Below are 22,562 nucleotides of genomic sequence, written 5' to 3' on the forward strand. Positions count from 1 at the left end.
GTGAATCATTCAGAACTCAGCTATCAGTTATCTAATAACGGAGCCAAAAGCATATACTCACTGCTAAATGATTTTTTACCATGACTGCTGCAGATGGTCTGACTTTTTTATGGCAGCCCTGCAGCAACCTGGATTTTAGCTGTTGGCTTTTGTTTGGTACTTAGCCAGCTTTTTTCACTGCTTTCCTGAGCTGTTCTTTTTCCTTTAGAGACACTATGGTGAACTGAAACCTGAAATTAATACAGATTGATGGTCATTATGTTTAGCAGCATCTGTATAGTTAGACTTTTAGCCTATGGTTTTGATAGAGTACTTGCTTTGGGAACAAAAGAAATATTTGTTATCGTCAGTTCCCAGTTATTCCTAGGCAAGACTACAAAAGCTAGAGCTAGCACTGCAGATAACATTTCAGTAATTGAGGAGGAAGAAATTTAGCTTGTGAAGGAAAAACCATATCACCTATTTTGAAAGACCATGAAATACAAAGTTGAACACCTGAGCTAACAGACATAAACAGTTAAGCTGCCATAAACAATCCTGAGAGTCCTATTGTCCCTTATGACTTTTTGCCTCTTTGTGCTGTATTGATGAAGTAAAAAGCAGTCAGCACTGATCAGTGTTTGCCATGCGGTAGGGAAGGTATCCGAGATGTGATGGGTATTTCCTTCTGCAGAGAGATCTGTGCTACTTTCAGGGCAGATGTTGATTGGGCAATTACTACAAGGCACACCTATGGAGAAGCATTGTGACTTTAATATTTATGTGTAGAAACCATCTCTAAACATTCACACTGTAGTTTCATATGTGGATGTTTCAAACCGTATCTATTGCGGTTTATACAGTAAGCTTTATAGTCCATGCAAAGGGCATTCCAGCCTAAGCTACCGAGATCAAAAGTAAGAGTACTTTTGGCTAGGAAAGAATAGCAAAGACGCAACTTTTCAATTTCTGAGAGTGAAGGGAGAATTTTAGTAAGTGGGTTAGGGTATAAACATATTTTAAACTTCGTGTGAGCCACTGATTCTTTTGTGAAGTCTGACTCATATATAACTCTACTCCCTGGCCTTTGTCTTTTCAGCCAAGGAAGAGTGGAGTTGTCATAGGCTACTCTCTTCTCAAGTAGATAACACTTTAAAAGATCCCCTGGATCCACAGTGGCGTCACGGAAATTAATATTTGCTTTATTAGAAAATAATTCTGCACAGTTAATTAAATTAGAAATCCAGACTTAAAGATCCCCTCTCTCCAACTACATCCTGCGATAGAGTTGGTTATCCTTTTTACACTGAAAGGAAAGTATGGATTGAAGAACAGTATAAGAAAATGTTGTGTGACAATCAGAAAATTCTGCAGCTGCAAATTTTAGGTGATGATTTTCAGAGGTCATTCCTTAAACTTAATGATGTAAACTAATGGGTTAGTATTAAAAGTGCTGAGCATTCAAAGTTCAAGATGAACTGTTAGGTTCTTGGCTCCTCTGCAATTCAAAGTAGATATCAAAGTTTGAATCTGGGGTCCTGCTGGGATCAATGGCAAAATGCCAATTACATTCAAAAGGTCAGGATCTCACCTTCTGTTTTGTAAAATCTTGATCATGCTGTTGGGATTTTCCACATGCGGTCATGTGTACAACAGGAAGACTTACAGATGCCTTATCAGGGCCTTCGTGTCTGCTGTGATGGTCTTCCAAGGACATACATGTGGATGTAGGGAGTCTTCTTTGCTCCCTCCTTAAATCTGAAAATAACAGCCTGACTTAAAACTCGGCAGAACAACAGATGAAGCTCAGGGCTGAGGCTGGAAATGTTTAAACAATGGAGCAGTTCCCTTGGTTTGAACTTTTCTATAGGGGCTTTTCAATTATATCTTCCTATTTTCTGAAAAATAGCTTTTGAAAGGTACCTAGATCTCCACATTCCTCTCAGTGGGAATGGAGGGACCCTAGCACATTTCAGCATGTTGCCCTGAAAAATATACTGGTAATTTCATGAAACCTACATCTGCCATGTGCTACACTTTGCAAGGTTAAACCTGCATGTTTAAAGGTTAGAAAGCTGTATGATTTTCCACAAGCCCTGGACTCCTAATCCACTTAGTAGCTCTTCAAATTTTACCTTCAGTCTCCTGCTTCCTTCTTCATGCTTCCCCTCCTGCCTCCTCCAGCTTTTCACCTCTATACTGAAGCCTGTCTCCTCTCTCATGGAGTGCTATTTCCCAGCTTGTGATCCACGTCCTCACAAAAAAAGATAATCAGAGACAGGGAAGCAATAAACTTTTATTCCCTAGAAGTATTTGACATCAATAAGATCAGTACACTTTCCAATCTCCTCTCTCCCTCAGCAGATAAGACTTGTGAGTAGATTGGCTTCTTTTGAAATGTGAAAGAAAAATGTTAGGGAAAACAGTTTGACACTGCTGTAGTGGCAGGTAAGATAATTACTTGTAAGGAGCCAAATTTTTAATGTAAAATAACTATATTGGACAGGATGAAAATCTGTGCAAAACAACCTTGTTGACTCTTTACTGAAGAATTGGTCTTCACTGAAGGAAGCATTAAGTGTTTATAGGAGCACATCTCCTATACTTCCTCACTCTTACAAGGTTTACTTTGTCCCAGTCTAAACTGCCAAGTGGCTTTGTCTCACATGCAGTCAGTTCATAGAATCATTTGAGTAGACAGGCACCTCTTATGATACGTGACATTATAATTTATCCTATGCACTGTAGAAAGATTGAATTTACTATTCCCAAAACTATCCTTAATATATGATCAGCCAGCATTAGCAGCTCACTCCCTTGAGCAGGCACCAAGGCCCATTTTTGAAGACCCCTGAGTCTTGGGAACTTCCAGCAGCAGATGCAAATCCAAACGTTACAAATTAAGTCGTTTGGTATTTTGTAATCAGTTTCTGCTGCAGTCCGTTATTTCTTATTGTCTTGTTGACTAAGGAGGAAAATTAATCCCTGTGCAGTTTGTAACATCCTGTTTAAGTATTTGTAGGCATTTGTTGTCTTCCCTTAATCTTTTTCTAATCTGAGCAGATTCAGTTCTTTCAACCTTCCCTAATGGGGCTTCTTTTTAATTATTTTTAATCAGTTTGTTACTGTCCTTCAGGGAAAGCTTCACTTCTGAGTTAAGTACAATTCGGACAGTGCCCTGTCTCTAGGAATGCTTTCATCTTTGTGTGAAATCTGCTTTCTGCAGCCGGATCCCTGTGACACTGCATGCAAAACTGCCCACTGCAGCCTCAGTTTTATGTGCCTGGTCTCTCCACTCCCTTGCATCTCAGCAATCAGATACATAAGTTAAAACAAAGGGCAGAGCAAGCGCAAAATGCAACCGTACATTGTTGCATTAGGCTGTTCACACTGCTGGGTAGTGGAGAACCTGGCCCTGAGATGTTCTGCATACAGCTTGCCCATTACAGCTTGAATTCTCGGATGGAATAATTCCACTCGATCTGCTTGATAATTATTAATAATGAGCAACCGTAAGTCTGCCATCGGTTTTCAAGCATTGGCTTTGTTCCATGTCGTTTGGACAACACTTTGGAATACTTGGTTGAGTCTCTGAAAATAGCATGCAGTGCCTCCAGGGACAGTTTACCTCAAGGCTCTAACTGTAAACTAAAGAGTGTTGTATTATTATAGATGGACTAAGGCCAGGTCTGGATGAGATCCAGGGCACTAACCTGTCCCTGGAAGAGATGCCTGAACTGGCACGTGATGAGTTGACTCCTTCAAATTTCACTGAACAATCCTTGGTAGGCTTGCCCGGCCCCTAGGCAAGAAAATGTTTTAATAGTCTAAAACTGTGCAGTAGAGCCACTACAGCGTACTGAGAGCGTAGTACAACGTAGTGAGATTGAATCAGTGGAAACATTCAGAAGCATCACATCCCCAAGGACAGCATAGATTAGCACATATAGATGCAGTGGGTTAAAGAGGCTGTCCAAAGATCCTTCCATCTCTGAATCTGTGAGATTATACTTACAAGAGCCACTAAATGAGCTTGAAACTGGAGCTCACAGTCACCCTTACAATTCCCATCACGAAATCAGACAAACTGGACAACAGATATAATTTACTTTGCTGACAGCATTGACATATCTTGTGAGTTTTTCTCATCCCCCACAGCCTGTTGCAGCCAGTGAGGAAGATGTGAGGAATACAGAGATATTGCCACAAAGTGGAAGACATTAAACGCAGAGCTGCAACCCCCAATTTTCGCCAGCTGTGTTTTTCCTTCTAACCCTTTATTCTTGCAGCACTTAGGCTTGAATTAGTAAGGCTTTCCACACAAGAGAATGATCTGATTCTAAGAATATATCTGTCTATGTGTTTCCATGGCGTTCATATCCCATCCACCCCCGCCCCTCCAAGAAAATGTTGGGGTTTTATTGTTGTGGGGTTGAGGTTTTTTAATCATCTTTTTGGCAGGGTTTTGCATGGATGTGAAAAATTTACAAAGAATAAGCACGCAAGTATGAGCAACCCATCTCTGTGACTGCAGAGGTTATTTCATCTTCATCTGCTGTAACAGTGGTGGGTAAGGGGAGAGGCCCATAGTTCAGAGCACTGAAGGGCCACAGCATCAATGAACTGAAAAAGCAGTGTCCACACCTAATTTGCATAAAAGTTGACCTAAATCTGTTTTCATTTTTCTCATGAACAACTACATATGCAACTGTCACGATTGCCTGTACTGCTGCCTTGACAGCGAGGAACAGCAGTGACTTGCTGGTTGCCACCAGCCACAAAAACCTGCTGCTGAACACTTGTTCAGTGCAAAATAGGCACTTGTGTGAAATGAAGTTTTCGTGGGCCCTTCAGACCTCAACTTTGGACCTCTCGGCCCTCTTCCTCTATACGGAAAGAAGCTCTCCATTAAAAAATAAGCTTGTTCGGGTTGGTTATGGGGAGGTGTTAGTGGAGACCCTCTGCCCAGTGCTCCTGCGTGGGAAGGACCTCTTTAATAGCCCTGTCCTTCTGTTGCCCTTTCTCTATTCTTTCTTCTTTTGTTCTTTCTTAGACTTTTTCCTAATTGCTGCTGTCTAATCACCACAGAGACCTTTCTTGTCTTTAATCTTTTATCCCAGAGCTATAAAATTAAGAGCTAAGCTACTGGGATATTTCTATATGACTTAGGATTTTGAGTGCCTCTGTTTGCAGGTGGACTGCTTGCGCCCTAGTACCAGTTTTTCAAGAACTGATGGTCATTGCCTTCTAAAACAATCATCTTCAGAGTTGTTAAGTTCAGATCCATGTGCACTAGACAGATTCACAAATAACAGATTTCTAAAACAATCATCTTCAGAGTTAAGTTCAGATCCATATGCACTAGACAGATTCACAAATAACAGACTTTGGTTCATTATCTAGACCCTGGGAAAGAAAAAGACTGAGGGGTATGCCTAAGGTCAGAACAAAAGTGGCGGCTCTAGAACCAACTATTTATACAACTCATGTTTGAGTTTAATTTGTTTCAATATCTTGTTTTCAAAACCAAGAGCAATACAGCTAATCCCTCACCAATCTTACTGTGAATAATAAGCCTTTCCTGCCTGTGAAGATAATTTGTTCTCTAATATTGGCCGTATTCATTGATTTCAGTGTGATTTCTGCCTGAGCAGGACTTGAGGGCTCAGTATGATGGATGATCATACCATCATAAGTGTACAGTTTAGTTGTGCCCACGGCCTCCTCTAGAACTGTCTCCTTCTAACTCCAATGCTCTGAACTGCACCCAAATTGGAGGCCTAGAAACAATATTGGGCATATCTCCTTAAAGATGCAAAGTGACCAGAAGTAGAAAATGAAGGGTTTAGGGCTCAACCAGAGTAATATTTACCACAGAACATCTACACTGTGGATTTTTAAAGCATATCTAGAAGAAATCAGTCCTGGACATCATGCTGATCTTGCCTACTTGGTGGTGCTGATAAGACTTACACGAAAAAGAGAAATGGCGGTCTTATCTGCCAATAATGCAGTTGCACCTCATTCAGGCTATTTGATAGTCGTTTCTCCAGTGAACCTCTAGTACTTATAAAATATCTGTGAGTGGCTAGTGTGCCTGTAAGGTGAAGGTTTATTAGCTGAGTGCTATGACTTCTAGATGTTATACATTTTATTTGAGAGTCTTGGGTGTGATTTCCCAGCTGAAAGCTCGATTCATCATCTAAAATGTAGAATGGCTTTCTAGGAATATCACAGATTGGGAACTGGCTGCAAAGGAAACTGGGATATACTGATCAAGTGTGAAAAAAGAATCAACAGTCATGCCTCCGCTTAGTAAAGAAAGTAGTGATTATCTACAGCTTACAGTACTGTGTTTTGTTGTCTTTATTTTTAAGGATTTAATCGACTATGTAAATCTATGAACAGCATGTGCTTGTGTATTCCTGTGCATGCAACAATCAGTGCTGTTCTGATATACTTGTCATAGAATTTGCTATCAGTTTGCACTGAGATAAATAAAGCAGTTATAAAACAGAAATACAGTAAAACAGGTAGAAAACCTTTTCTGGATAATCAGCTGTGCAAAAATAAACAGACACAGGGAGGGAAAGCCCAGAATTCTAAGATGACATGAAATCTTTAGATTTGGAAACCCACAATCCTAGGGGGTATTTTCATGCTTGAAATCAGCACTTTATTCTTTTGGAATGAATTTCCAAAGCCTTTAGAAGATGAAAGGTTTTTAAATAACTGAGCAGCAGTAAGAGATGGAACTGCTCCAGTAGCTGTAATGAAAGAACTATCAGCCCTGTGGCTAAATAGCCTTTGGGCTTTTGGATAACTTTTTCAAAGATCAATCTGTTCCTTTTAAAGGGGAAAAAAAGCTGTACACAGTTACGTAGGAACAAGGCAACTCACGTAAAGCTCTGCGACTTTTGCCTCTGGAGGCCTGAATTCAAATCCTGGTTAAGTCACACAAGTCAAAATAATTTTTGAAGGTCACTACACGGTCTTTCTGCAAATTCACCCAACAAGCTAACCCACTTGTCTAATGGGTCGCATGAGAGAATGGAGAGCCTTAATGGGTGCTGTTACCTGTAGAGGGACCTGACTCAGGCAGAACACTGCAGATGGATCAATGACAGCATCTCCGTTAAGTAGATCTACTGTTCAGGAACCAAGAAGAGTACTGCGATAAGAAGGCAAAAGTAATGCCACTGTTTATGTTAGCTGCTAAGTAGGGAAGAGGTAAGGAAAATGGTCTGTCAGCCATCTACATCAACAAGCAGAATGGATCAAGAGCAAGGGATTGGCATACTAGACTCCAGGCTATGTTTGTGGAAAGTCCTGAAGAGTTGCTCAGTCTGGGCCTAGCATCTTTAAGAGCTCTGCCTGGGTCAGTGTATGGCCTGTTCTTTCCCAGCTGGTTTGTATGACACAGTCAGCCTCAATGCAGACAGAGAGTGACCTGAGCCACCATTTAAAAAAACAAACAAACAAACAAACAAAAAAACCCAAAAACAAACACCCGAAACTTTTGAGGGAATAGTTTAGAGGGAATTATTTACATTCTCAGAGGGCAACGATTCCAGCACACTCTAGAATATGAGTTGCTTTATCACTTGCCAATAAATGAATTTCAATATTTCACTTTTGGGTAGCACAGGCACCCACCAAATTAAATCCACAATGCATCCATGCAAATATATGGCTGAGATTCCTACACAGAGGGATTTTGATTGCAGTTATTGTCTATTTGCATTTCTGTATTGGAAGTTGCATAGGTGTTTTTGGAAGATAGGTTCCAAAGAATTATTTTTAGGCTGCTTTCACTGCTACAATGGTGACTCAGGATGAGGGGATACTCTGTAATCAGTGGGTCATATAATTCAACCTCTATTTTGTTCTAGAAACTCCAGCTCATAGCTTCATTAATTTTAAATGTTTCATTCATCTCTTTCCAGTGTTGCCCTCAAGGTCCTCAGTATGCTCTGTAGGCTGAAAGATGAGTTCTGATCTTCCACTGATGTATACTCAGTTCTCTGCCTTCCGTGGAGTTAGTCTAGAATTAACACTTTGGCAAAAATGGTTTGAATTGGTCATGAAAGTGCAGGAACGCAGGACCGGAAAGGCAGTTGTTATGATACAGAATGCTATGAGTCTGTTTTCCATGCACTGCTATAGGTTTTGTGGGAAGCAATTTATCTAGTTGAAACTGGAGGGAAGAACTGAGATGAGCTGGCCAGGACACTAACTTTGGCAGCCTAAAAGATGGCAAAAAGTCCTTCCCAGGCCTACATATCTCAAACCAATTCTCCTCTAGTTTGTTTTATTTCTGCAACATCAGGGCATGTGGACTGCTGGTGACCACACCCACATTACTTTTAAATACTACTTCTCCAAAATAAATTTTAAAAAAAAGCAAACATAATTATTCTTTCCAGGCTAACTATGGACAGAAGTAACCATAAGCAATCAATTATGATACCAATAATTCGTCCTTAAGTCTCAGTGGAAGACATGGTCTGATTGATCCAAAATTACATGGACAATTATTCTATGCTAAACTGAATTGAAATGGATTTAATTATTTTTTTCTCTTTTACATTTTAAACCTGGAGAGAGAGAGTGAGGTGGCAAAGCAGGAGGCTTATTGGAGCTCAGAATTTGTCTTTGATTCTTGCTGTGTAAATAATGTTTTCAGTGGGAGTTCAGAATCCCTGTCTTGCCAAGCATGCTGCAGAGGTATGTAGCCCCCTCCAGTTTTCATGGAAATATAGAAAAGTCCCACAAGAAAGGACAGAGAGTACAGGTGGGATGGGAGGAGGTGTAAATGATTATTTCTGTTTTCCCTCCCCTAGTATAGTTGACTACAGGTTTCCCAGTGGTACGTGCAATAACAAAATTTAATATGCTGAGGTTTTGTCAGCAAAATCCACTCTACAGATAGTTGATTTGCCATAGTAATCCATGGCCCTTTGGAATGTTACTAGTGCTAATAAATGTTGCAACTTTGTGAGAAGAAAACCTAGTAACACTGGTGTTTTAAGTCAAAGGAGAGCCTAACCTTTTATTCCTACATTTTGAAATGAAAAGTGTGAAGTCAAATGCCAGTGGTCTTTGCCATCAGTTGAAATTGTACAGTAAACTTGTGTGAAGGCCATTCAAAATTACAGCTTTAATTAAGATAGTAGTAAACACACCCAAGTCAATATTGCCCACTTAACCTCCTCAGCAAGCGCAAACTACTGTGCCATAGAAGTAAGGGATCAGTAAGCATTTTCAACAGAAATAGCTTGCAGTGGAAAAACAGTTCAGCTCAATCATTGTGTGCTATGGACATTTTGACCTGTTGATATTTGAACGCAAATTTTAATTCTCTTCCCGCTCTCAGACAGGGACCTTATATTTCCCATAATAACTCAGTCTGTTACAGAACAGCTGACTGCGAAAAAAAAAATTGCGCACCTGAACTAAAAATCGCTGAAATATGAATCTAGAACTTTACCAAAGAAGGAAATAGTGTTGTGGAGTCCAGTGGTTATACACGGGGGGCTAAAAAACACAGTGGAAGGAATCAGTGTCAGCATACAGTATCCGTAATCCAGGGCTAGGTGGTTGAAAGTTGGGTGTTTTATATGTGTCTCAGACTTTATGAAGTCTTTTGCAGCTGAGAAAGTGTGCATATCCTTGAAAAGGTGGGGTCAGCATTTAACGAGTGATGAAAATATGACTCAGTGCTGTTACAAAGAAATAAGCTTGCCAAATTCTACTGGTAGCAGTGCACTTCCCGCATATTGTATGCAACAAAAAACAAATACAGTTTGCTTCACATCTTTTATATATCTTTTATTAAAGGGAGTTCATATAAGAGCAAAATGCCATTCCACTGTGATTGTATAATTTCAGAGAAGCTCAAGCAGCTATTTTACATTTTCACTTTGCCATCAAGCACCTGCTGACATGGTTATAAGGCAGTGCTTCTAGATCTCCACACTTGCCTTGTTCTTACACAGGTTGCAGCAACCTGGTAGGGCTCTTCTGCAGTACTTCTTCCTTTACACAGTCTGCCCAAGAAGTTCAAGCCAGGCAAGGTGTGTCTTTTGCAGGAGTGTGTACTCTCATGACCCTGAGGTTGAGCCCAGCGCTACTTTCACTTGCCTTCTCTGTAGTGCTGTGTGGGAAGCTTGGTCAGTTCTGGGGACTTCACACTCTTGTCAGGGAGATCAGGCAGCGTAGTGATGAACGATAGCTACACCCAGTTTTTCTACAATAAAACAGGAATTGTGGTTCCCCTGGATGAGAGCAGGTCTACTTCTAGAGACATCTACAGCAGATTCAACACAGTCTTTGTTATCAGGGACGAAGAAGCAACCTCTGCAGAATCTATCTTTTCAGATCTGTCTGCCCCCTTCCCCTTCTCTCTTCTGGACTCATCTTCCATTGCTACAGTTTCTTTGATTCTTTCTCAAGGGTTCTCTCTTGCAAATTAATCTCTTCCCTTGATGTTTCTGTTGTCCCCATCAAGGCAGTCCTTTCTCAGTTAATGGCTCCATTTAGCTCCTGCAGAATTTTGTACAAATTGCTAATATTTCTAGCTTGGGGTGGAATTTTAGTTTGCTTTTTCCATCACTGCACAGCATATAGAACAATTGGGGAACCGAGGAACACATAGGAATCTTATTATTCTTCCCACTGCCCACGTATGATGAATCTTGTCTACATTGTTTGCTTTTATCCTACAGTGACCATATAGCAGAATAACCTATCTGGAGCATTCTCTGCCATGGTTCATGCTCCCTGTGCACTTGTCTTCATCCAGTCCTGTCTTGCCTTTCTTATCTGAAGATACTCTGAAAAAAGGTTATAGATGTCTATATCCACATATAGTTGTCTATCTACATATAGAATAGATGTCTATATGTGTATATAGAATGCATATAGGGAATTTGTAAGATTCCACAATTGAGGTAACACAGTAAGAAGAACCTTAACAATAAGTGCTTGGAGAGAAGAACTGAGCTTAAAATTTGCCTTCTCTTTCAGTACTTCAAAATAAAAGAAATGTGATTGTCAAACAATTTTTAACAGGAGCAACTGATCAAGTGCTGGTCTTTTCTTAGAGTGTCATCAGTTCATACTGAAGCTGGGTTGAACTCTCCAGTCTCTCCTCCACATCCATCTAATAGTGCCAGCTAGAAAATGAGGAGTATTTCCGAACAGCCGTAATGAGCAACTGTGACTTAGAGTCCCTTTAAGACTATTAGGATGTTGATACTTAGAAAGAAATTTTACCCAGAATACGAGCAAAGGCATCTGGAGTCCTTTGCTCATATTTTAAGCCATTCAGAAGCAATTTTATTGCATTGTTCCTAAGTCCATAAAGGCAAGTCTAGTTTATTTTAGTTTTTATATTTTTGCTTATTAGGGAGGTTTGGAGTTTTGTATTTTTTTACCCCCCATCTCTGTCCTTTGGCCTTGAGTCAGCTCTGAGACCTTAAATTCCCATTCCTTATCGCCTGTCTTAGAGACTCAGGAAGGCTGAAAGAGTATTTCAGGTTGACAAGATAAGTGATAATACTTCTCATGATGCACTAGAATGTCTAGACTGAAATGCTTAGAGCTTTTTTCGTCATTTCTTAGTCACTATATACATTAAACTTCTAATTTTTCCCACAATATTTCAGAAAATTAGCTCCTTATCATGTATTTCTCCCAATTCTGTGCCCTGTCCCATTCAAGCAAAGCACTTATGCGTATCAGTTCCTTTCTGCTGGTAACAATAATATTGACCGTTGACTTCAATGGAATTACTCATATGCCTTAAATTATGCACATATGTGAGTACTGGATTAAAACCCAACCAAGCTAACACAACTAATTAGATTTTAAATATTGAAGGATTTGCAAGGTGCAATCTTCATCCTTAGGATAATAATGCAATAAGTCTACATTCAGCTTTAAGGATATATGATGGGTAATAGGAAATATGATCCTTTTCTTGCTCCTTCTGTGAATGGGGAAGTCAGATGGATACATGCTGTGTAGAGACTTGCTTGAGGTGTATGTAGAGACCAGCCAGGGATTTCTGAAGTTAAAATGTTCTTTTTCCCATGTCTTTATTGACATGATATGCAGCAGCCTCACACCGTTCAGGCTCCAAACAAATCAGCAGATTCAGGACGTGCAGGATTTCGGTGCTGTAGAAGCAATCCCATCATTTGCCCCACGGGTTGAAAAAAGTGCTTATGGACCTTAACATACACAGAAAGTCAATTTTAGTGCTGTCACCCTTTCTACTGTACCTTTAGTTCTATGCCCCCTCATTGAAATCTTTCTGCAGCTTCCTTTAAGCATTTATAGTTTTGCAAAAAAGTTAGAAATTGTGAATAACAATGAATAATTTCCTTGTTAAAAGCAATATTAAAAGCAGTGGGGCTTACAATAAGTTGCAAAATGTATCATTAATGTATTTATCATAAGTATTACATAAAAAAAAGCATAACATAAGCAGCGTACAGTTTAGAGGTCACAGAAAACTATAATGTGCAGGATTTGTTACCAAAGCTAACCAAAAATGCTAAATTTTTGCAAATTTAGGGGTTGGCTTATTTGTGTCAGTCTCAATAGTCACAGTCCAATTACCTAAGAGCTGTTTAAGCGCATGACCGCTAAGGAGATGGTTGTCGGGTATCTTAGATGGCAAAGGAGAAGAAGCTGAGAGAAAGAAAGTAGTCAGCCCTTCACAAGTCTTCTGCTGGCTCTGGCTACTAGCAAGAGTTTTCAGGGCAAAGACTGCAAGTACTGCAGAGCCAAGGTGTTCCTAAGCCTGAATCAGCTCTGCAGTTGAGAAGTTCACCAGAAAAGAATGATTTATTGAACAAATGGTTTCCTTTTTGTTTGCAGAGCAGCCTCAAAAATCATGCTATCACCAGTTATAGTTGTTAGCAGGATGTTCTTAGGAACTACCAGCAATACCCTTTTTTCATTTGGGATTAATATTTTGTTCCTCAGCTATTTCTGCTGACATAGTATATCTAGCATGAGGAAAGTCAGAAAAATGAATCTTTCAAAGTTTTGCTGCTTCACTGGACAAATTTATCCAGACCCTTTCTGGGAAATTCACCCTGCCTCAGTTACTTCTGCAGGGTTACCTTAGTTTTATGAGACCTTTTTTGTTTCTTCACTGTACAAATGTAAAGCATTTTAGTCAGCCTATGAAGTTTCAGAAACAAAGCAAAGCTTTAACTATCATGAAAGCATCATGAAGATATAATGGAAGCCAAAGAAATAATAGAAGAGTAGAAGTACTTTCCTCTCTAGGCTACATAGCCCTTGCCTGAGATGTAGGATTTACTGATTGTCTATGATGTAGACTTTTTTTAATCTTTAATATTGTCAGCTGTAAAGGGTGAAGTTCTGTTTATTTTAATTGTTTTTGTACCTGAGTTCTGACTAAAAAATTTTAGGGAAAACATTTTTCCCTTGCAGTGTAAAAGAGAGCGTCAGCCTATGAAAAAAGTTTCTAGTGTTAAGCGGAGTGTAAAGTTTTGGTTCCATAAGTATATGTGTGAATGAAATGCTTACACTCAGATACTCATGGGAAGAGAAGGAAAGAAGGAGTGGAAAAAGAAAATTTATGTTTGAATCCAAACCTCTCTACTTAATAATTGATCCATGATAAATATTTAAATCTCACATTAGTATCTGCATGGCCCTTTATGTATCACCTGAGCCATGCCTGTCAGGCGGGTAGCATTTGATCTTTGATCTAAGCTGAGGAAATCACTTCTACTCATCCATGAAGTTATGAAAGTGCTTAAGTACTTCACCTGAAAAAGATGGTTTTCAAAATGAAAAGCAGGAAGCTATATTCGGCAACAATTGAGTGTTACCTCTTCTTTCTGCTGTCTCCTTCTGCCAGTGTTCTCCAACTTTATTTCCCTATATCATTACAAGAAACTCTTGGTTTCAGCTAGAGATCTTGCTGCTGGCCATGACTATTACGTATGGCCAGATTTTTTCCTGAGGCAGTGACTTCCACAGATTGGTTGCAGGCTGCATAAAATAGTATTTCTACACAAAATTTCCAAATTTACTGCCCTTCAATTTTATTGAGTACTCTGGACTTCTTGATTAATGTTACTCTGTGAAAGGTTATACGCTTCATTATAGAATACTTGAAGCACTTGACTTGTATTTTAAAAAGGCTATCATAACATTCTATAGTCATTAGAAATCAATTAGCAATTCATTCGAGAAATAGAAGACTGGCCCTGGTGTCCTAGCTAACTTACTTTCCATTAAGCTGCAGCTCTCCAGTATTGTGCACTGAACAAGACAGACTTCATTTTTTTCTTCAGCTTGTTGCTTTCCAGTGACAGCTTCCCTTCTATGATGGATTAAACTTTTCCTATAACTTTCAGTTATTTTTGAAAGACATTTGGCACAAAGTGTCAGTGTGTGGGTGTGTGAATTATAAAATCAGTAGAATTTAGTGAATTGTGTCTGCCCCTCCCATTAAGTGACTGAAGGACCCCCACTGTGTGCTTGGTGATGCTGAACCATTATGTTCAGTAGATAATATGCCTTTAACATTATCTTTGAACTATGATGCCCATGTAATGAATGAGATACTTGCAAAACGGGCCAGACTATTATCTCTGGGGAAAAAAAATATATCTCCATACAAGTAAAGCATGCATATCTCCTGTGGCTTTACCAATATGTCTTCACCTAGTTCTGAAGAACCAGAAGACATAGGCACAAACGTCTATTTATAGAGAAGAACAGAATTTTTATTCCTTGGCCCCTACTGAAACTGCTGGTTGTAATTGCGATCAGCAAATTACAGAATTAAAAGTCCTGGTGTTATTTCTAGGAGATTATCTGTATCATTGAGAGAAAAGCCTTCAACTGGATGTTGAAATGCTATAGTAATGATAGCAATTAAGGATGCTTGGCAAAGGAGGAGCTCAAATACACAAGGTCCATGAGACCTCAAATATGCTGGAATACCCTTTTGATCAAATACACAAGGTCCATCAGACCTCAAATATGCTGGAATACCCTTTTTGCATCATGATGCTGAGTGGTTTCTTTGACAGTACCCAGTAAGGGAAGGTAGTATCCCACTTTGCAGATGGGAAAGCTGAAGCACAGTAAGCCAAAACAATGTCCCTGTGGTGCCAGAAGAGGGTATGTAGCAGATCATGAAAAGGACTCTAAGATCCTTATCTCTGAGGACTCTGAGAGATGATGCATTAATGTTCAGAAATGTACCAACTTTCTCACTGTTAAGAGTAGTGAGATGCGAGTGTTGAAACGTGAGCTGTGAAAGGTCAGACAGTTTGACTCAGAAAGCAGAATTATTTCTATAAATGCCAATCTGCAGATTCCCACTAGTGCTGTGCTCCCAGCTGCTGTAACAGTTGTCCCGTACATGCTTAAGTTGACATCAGGTTGCAATCACCTTGACTGCTGTAGCTAGAATATTATAATTCAGACCTGCCCTGTCCAATAGTCTTTGTTCAGAACTGTAAATTTGGAAGATGATCCACCTTTTCTATTGAGATTCATATGGTTAACAGTAAACACTTGGGGAGAAGTGCACTTGGTGACCAGAGAGCTGAACTGTGTATGAAGAGTTGTACTTGTCTGTCCTAGAGAGGTAACCTATAACTTAACCCATTTCTGTTCACTATAGACAACACTACAAAACCTATTCTGCAGACCTCGCTTTCCGCACTCAGCAGTGTGTAATGGTAACACTCCTTCTGATCTTGTCATGATCTTCTGCAGCTTCTCCACTTCGATAGAATAATTAGGAAAAATCAGCTGTACCACCTAAGTTATGCTTGCAGTAAAAGCCTCCAGCTGCAGTCAACAAGACATGTGAATGCATACACACATGATTAATAGCTACATATTTGCAGAATGAGGATAAGTTTCCAGGAAGCAGTTTCAGTCAAACACAGGTGCAAGGCTTTTAGTGATAACCGTATGGGGGATTTGTTTGATTGAGGACAGCACCTCCCGGACTTCTAGGATACTTCCATTTTGGAGGAGTTGTTTCCAGATTATTGGAAGGATACAATCTTAGCCAAGAAATTGATGTTGCTTGAATGTTGATAGGTTGCTATTACTGTTTTGAGTAAGTCTGTTTCTCTTTTTTCACCCAACTTCTGCCAAGCAGCCTGTATCTCTGCATTTCTCTTGTTGACATTTTTCAAGAGCAAATAGTAAGCTCACAATGTAATGTCTCCTATCAAAGTGGTTTTTTAAACATAATTTACTAAATACCTGGTGCTATATCAGCATATAACATACATTTCTGTCATCTGTGGTTCAGTCCCACAATGTACTGAATAATCTCACCTTCTACTAAAGAAAATGAGACATGAGAGTACCAAACGTAGGGAGTTGAGCAACAGAGAGTACATACTCAGCTGTCTGCCAAATACTGTTGTTTTCTCTATACTTGAGAAACTATCACCGTCTCTGTCTTTCAGCGTCTCTGTTACGTATATGAGTGGGCAATAAAAACGAGATGAAAAGCTGACCTCTTAAATGCTTAGTCTGAGAAGTCCCAAATGCTTTGCTGTACCAGAATGCAGGTCTATTTTTCAGGACTAATTTGTGCTGATGCTAGCTGGTACAATTGTTATGCAATTGTGCTAGACGTTGGGAATAGCCAGAGTACACTATATTCTAGTTATATACATTACCAGGCCACGATGGAAGCTTCTTGCCATCTGGAAATTTCTTCATGCCAGAGTAGTACAAAAGGACAGGCACCTGAATTCTGTACCTGGTAGCCTGGTATTTGCTATTTAGGATTCACTTGTACCACAGCTTTGAGAAGTTCTACTTTTCCAGCCAATTTTCCCAGCTGACAAAAAAAAAAAAAAAAAAACTGTCGATAGATAAATACCATCCGTACAGCTGAGGCTTTTTTATCACCATCTATCATAATTAGCGGGAAGTTGAGTCATCATTGTGCCTGCACTGGTAAATTCTTATGGCAGTTTTTCAAAGTCATCCATACTTATTGTTTGTGCGGATTGCTTTATATAGATAGTGGCGTTCTTTGTAGAAGAGAGAGGATGTTAAGTCTCGTTTCTTTACTTAATTCCAGTTTGGGTAGTTACATTTTCCCTGCCTGATTTCTCCACCATGATTTCAGGTGAATATTTGCTTCCATCTTTATATACCATGATGCTTTGTTCTCTTTAAAGCACTTATGTGTTTCACACCAGAGGTGTCTACTTTTTGGTCATGTGGGAGGAAATGGGGCTTGCAAACATAAAGAATAATTAGTATTATTTATAAACTAACTGAGCAATTCTACAAAAGCATTCAAAGGGGGAAACTGGATAATATGCTTAGGGAATGTTAGAGGGACTCCTGGATTCCTGAAGAGAAATGTTCAGATGCTCTCTTCTGACCACTAAATGTATTAATCCTGTGAGGAAGGAGATGATGAACTGTTTTCACAGAGACAGATTTTGAGCTTATTTTTTAATGAGTCTACTTCAGTTCAGTCGCAGCTGAAGGAGCCCTGAGATAGAGTTCTGGATCGGCCCATTGACTGTGGACTGTTGCCAGACAAGGAGTTTAGTGACTGTACTTTGAAAGAAAAATGGGTAATGGACTTCCATCCACAAAGAACTGATTATATTAGTGTTATTCTCCTGCCTTGTCTTACTGAAGGTCTGAAATTCCTTTCCCGAGTTGCTATGAATCTTGAGTCAGATCGCCTCCCCTGAAGTGTGTCTCAGTGCCCATGTATGGAAGAATATTTCTTCTGTGATCACAACAAATGCTTGGGTTGCAAAGGAGAGTGAGCTTTCCTGGAAGGAGAGGACAATATATGATAAAATTTTCAAAAGCATGGAACACAAAGGAACCTGGGCTGCTTTATGCCTTTGGGTACTTAGAAGTCTGCAATTTACGTTCATAAATCATTTTAGTGCTCCTGGAAATGTTCAACACCATCTGTTTCTTTAATGATGATGTGTCTGGCTCAGGAGATAAGTGTTTATGAAAAGTAAAGAAGAAGGAACTCCGATATTTTTGATACCATCATGAAAGTGAGATTCTATTAAGGTATCCAGCAACTTTCCAAAATTTTGAACTTTGAAGGAGATTTCAAGATAAAATGGTGTTTAAGTACTAGATGCTTTTAGAATATATACAGTATCCTATTATGTGCTAGAGTTGCTCTACACATAAGACAGGTTCTGGTGCTAAAACAATAGTCTGCCTGCTTCATTTGTATATTCTTATCATAGTGTGAAAGCCAGACCTATGCTCATGCCATTCAGTTTACAGTCCCCAAGGCTCCGAGTTTTCAGTTGTGAAGGAATCACATTTTGAAGGAGAGAGTCATCCTTCAAGGACCGAAAGGAAGTTTGTGAGAAAGCTTTAGAAAACATTTGACCACGTCAGAACATGGTGGGCCTTGAAAGGACCTTCCTCAAAAGCATACAGCGACTGCCCTCACTGTGGTAAACTGTGAAGATTACCAGAGCATTCCCAGGGAAAGATGAGTATTTGCCCACAGTTACCACATGCTTCTCTCTGAGGTAAATGTACCTGTGCTATACATGGGAAGTAAGTGTGATCTGACAACACACTCTGGCAATGCTTGGCAAAAACTAGCAATATTTTCACTAGCAGCAAAGAGTGTGTGCAGTGGTTAGACTAGAAGTTTAGAAGTCATCGGATGGACCCTTGCGGTACTGTGAGTAAACTCCAGAAAGTGACAGTCTACAACTCTGAGCATCCAAAGAAGTGCTAGTATGGCACACGGTTATACCTCAGCCTATATTATTCACTGCCTGTGAGGAAACAGCTAGAGGGAAAAAGCAATCAAAGGAGCGGTCACATGAGAAACAACATACAGAAACAGTTGCTTATGATTATGTGTAAACCAACCACAGGCTCTGTTTACAAACCTTTCCATCTGTTCCTTTGCCTAATCATTTCTGCTTTCCCTCTCTGTCTTCTAACTTTCCTTCGTCTTTCCAGATGCAGGACGCTATGGGCTATGAGTTACCATGGGTGTATTTTGTCAGTCTGGTCATCTTTGGATCCTTTTTCGTTCTAAATCTGGTTCTTGGTGTGTTGAGCGGGTAAGCCGACAGTTTTGGTGTCCTTTTTCCAATGCTACAGGGCAAGACTCCATAATAAGGGTTCTTCCCTGTCACCAGGATTCTTTCAGAGGGATTAAAAATCTGAATCCAAGGAAACTTTACATCAGCTCTCAAATATTTTGACAAAATGTTCAAACATTGCAAATAACAATACAGGTAACAAAAGAGGTGTTATTCTCTTACAAAAAAAATCAACCTCAGAGCATTCAAAATGACTAATGTTAACCTGTCACAAATTTCCAGAAAACTGGCTATTGAAAATCTTACTGCTGGTGACTTGGGATCTCTTTGGCTGGAGCCTTGCAGCGCTCAGAATCTGAGCTTGTCTCACTAATTATCATTCCACTCTTCCAGGTCAATGATGCCATAGGAAGGGACTGGCCCTGGATCTATTTTGTTACACTAATCATCATAGGGTCATTTTTTGTACTTAACTTGGTTCTCGGTGTACTTAGCGGGTAAGCAGTACCAGGAAAATGTTTTGTTATTGTTTATTTTTTAAAATTTGTATTTCTATTCCTACTCTCTGGTTACCAAAACAAGGGGCAGTGGCGGGTTGATTTCAGGAACCTTAATAGAAGGCCTAGGCTGTTGCTGTGCCAATAGGAAAATATGGCATTCCTAATGGCATGGAAGGAGTCTTTTGACTAAATCAAAGAAATACAAGACAACTCTTTGCCTGTAACATGTTCCTCTGCCTAAAACTTCTACCTGTACTCTGTGGGAAGAGGACAACATTATGCTCCCCTGTGGGCGAAGCACACCCTTCACCATAGAAGAAGGGGATTATAGTTAAATCTCTCGAAGAGTCAGTGGGACTGAAGGAGGAATGAGAGCACGAGACAAATCTGTTCACATTTGTGGGATGAAATTCCTGCCAAATTATGTCTTCTCACATGAGAAATTTTCACATTGCTTAGTATCTCTAAAGCACAGCCTAATGAGAGACACTATTTTCCCTGGAGAGTGTCTTGGGCATGTTTCTTCAATAAGCACATCTTCTCTGTTGTGTGTATTACAAGCCTAGTATGATGCAGGGAGAAAAGATCCTTTGCCTCTGACCTTTTCTAAGGAGGAACAGAGAAGTAGGAGAATTCCTTCTAGTGTTTAAGCATCCCTAAGACATATAGATGTTTAGCTGTGTTTCGGTTCTGCAGTTCTGCTCTCTGCAAAGCATCATTTTAGTAGCTTTGATTAAAAACAATTGATATTGTCCTTGGGGAGCCACACAATTAGAGGAATCAAGCCAGCAAACATTCCTCACAGGGTTTTTTTTAAAAAAAAAAAAAAAGAACTCCTAGAATTAGGCTTCTAATTCCATACTTGGGCATGACTGGGTGCCTACAGCCATTCTATGTACATGGATAAATATGGTATGAGGACATTTATGCATCCTCTTTTTCTCTGTTTCTAACATCCTGCCTCCTTTAATGAGCTCTAAATGAATTTGGTCAGAGACTGTACCTGTTGCCTGAGTGGGCAGCACTAAGGTCCCCTGTCTTTTAATCATAAGAGAGGGAAAATGATCTCTGAGCAGGAGAGAGGACTTGATGCTTCACAGAAGTTATGTCCTCAGTACTTTGGGCCAACAACATAGGAAGGGGCAGTAGTAGGACCGGAGAAGATCCACCCTTGGCCATCTTGCAAAGAGACAGGTAATAGCAGATCTACGGGAGGTGTTAACACTGTCTTCATTACTGCATTGAAGGATACCATGCAGCTGAGAGAGTCTGCAAAGAGAAGGGTTTCCAAGCACTAATTGGAGAAGGAAAAAATCCCCAGTAATGAAGTGTGAGGCAATAGTCTGTGTTTGGATATTTGGAGAGTGATACTCTGGGTTCAGTTTTAAAACATAAGCTCCTCCAGGTGGATACTCTGATCAGCAGGTAAGGATGTCCTCAGGAGTGGAGGATGATGACCAGTTGACAGAGAGAACGTGGTCTGTTGTATCAGAGCTGCACTCAAGGACTATATAAGATAGTGGTTAAAGATTATATAGTATCTGATTGGATTAACAGTGCCTGTGAGCCCAGCCCTGAGGAGTGCATGCTGTTGAAGCAGTGCTGATTCAATTTACCCACACTTGGATTTGTGTCCGTACATAATTGAAAGTCACATTTCCTCTCTTTTTCATTTTTCAACTCAACAAAGTGTTTTGGGGCCTTGATCTTCCACCTCCTGACGTACTGCCACTAGACCACCACAGCTAGTGGTAAGAGATGGAGACAGTCTACAGAGAAAACTGAAATCAAAGATGAAGTTCACCTTGTTTAAGCTGCGAGTCACTCTTTCTGGCTGTGTTCACAGTGCTATGACAGCTGCACTGTTTCTGCAAAATTTTTCCCAACTGGAGAAAAGTAAAAAGAAACTGAAGAATTTGCACCCGTGAAAAAACACAGAAATGATGGGAGAAATGTTCCAAATTTTCTTTGGGCTAAATAAGCAGTTCTTAAACAATTAACTTTCTAAAACAGTTCTAAATCCTGCTGAGTTGCAAAGTGTCTTCACTTTGCATATTCAGCTTTTTTTTAGAGACTTGCTATTGCTATTAGTCTGATCTATGTAGATGATCCACCTGTCTGTTCTGTGTAGATACAAAGCAGCATTCCTGAGCATCTTTGTACATCCATTCTGGGCATCTCTGATTTCTTCCCATTTATTTATTTCAGGAACTTCACCAAGCATGTTGTGTAGGTAGACTTCGTCAATGACAGATTTGCTAGGTTTTTTAATCACTCCTGAATACGTAAGTGTAATTAATTGTACTCACAAAGACACTTTGATTGCACCTGCAAAATCAAATGCTGAGTTCTGCTCTGCCTAAAGAGCTCATTTGTAATTTGTTTTTCCTAGGTATGTCATCCATTCATGGTCCTTCTGGTGAATTTACTAGTCACATGCTAAGCTAAATAGTATGACAGAGTATTCATGTGTAGAGCTATAATCCTCTTCCTGTCTTGACCGAGTGCAACATAAAATTCATGTATTCCAAAGGAAATATCCAGTCAGCAGATCATACAGTAGCTCTCCTAAAGCCCAGGCAAAAGGATTCCACATCATTGCTGTGAGCAGTGCAGTCGCTCTTAGAGGTCTATTGAGATCAGAGATGTTCACATCTGTGTTATCCATTTCAGTCAGTCAGTGAGGAAAAAAAATGGCAGTGTGGGTTCAACTTTCAGGCCTGCATGCCTAAGCATATAGATACACATTTCTTTTATATTTTGCCTAGCAGTGATCCAAATCCCAGGACACAGGCCAAATAAGCGGTAGCCTAGGGCAAACGGGGGACGGAGAACAGCCTTTTCTTCTGCTTTGAGAGGATCCTGGAAAACCCAGTTGGCTGCTTTTGATGCTCTTACTGTCAAGGAAGAGGTCAGAGTAAATGGGAGGCTGGCTATGGTTGTATTTCCTCAGGGAGCCATTTTTGTGACCTTTCAGGACTTT

At 39.9% G+C, this 22,562-nt stretch overlaps 1 protein-coding gene across 1 annotated transcript in view; it reads left to right on the top strand.

Annotated features, from left to right (window-relative positions):
• Positions 1-22,562, top strand: part of CACNA1C (calcium channel, voltage-dependent, L type, alpha 1C subunit) — a 416,023-nt gene that overhangs the window by 248,083 nt on the left and 145,378 nt on the right. Inside the window, 1 exon segment of the mRNA XM_009879632.1 lies at positions 18,994-19,097. Within this exon segment, the coding sequence (XP_009877934.1) occupies positions 18,994-19,097 (104 nt within the window).

The sequence above is a fragment of the Charadrius vociferus genome, unplaced genomic scaffold, assembly GCF_000708025.1.
Source record: "Charadrius vociferus isolate BGI_N301 unplaced genomic scaffold, ASM70802v2 scaffold90, whole genome shotgun sequence".
Classification (NCBI taxonomy): domain Eukaryota; kingdom Metazoa; phylum Chordata; class Aves; order Charadriiformes; family Charadriidae; genus Charadrius; species Charadrius vociferus.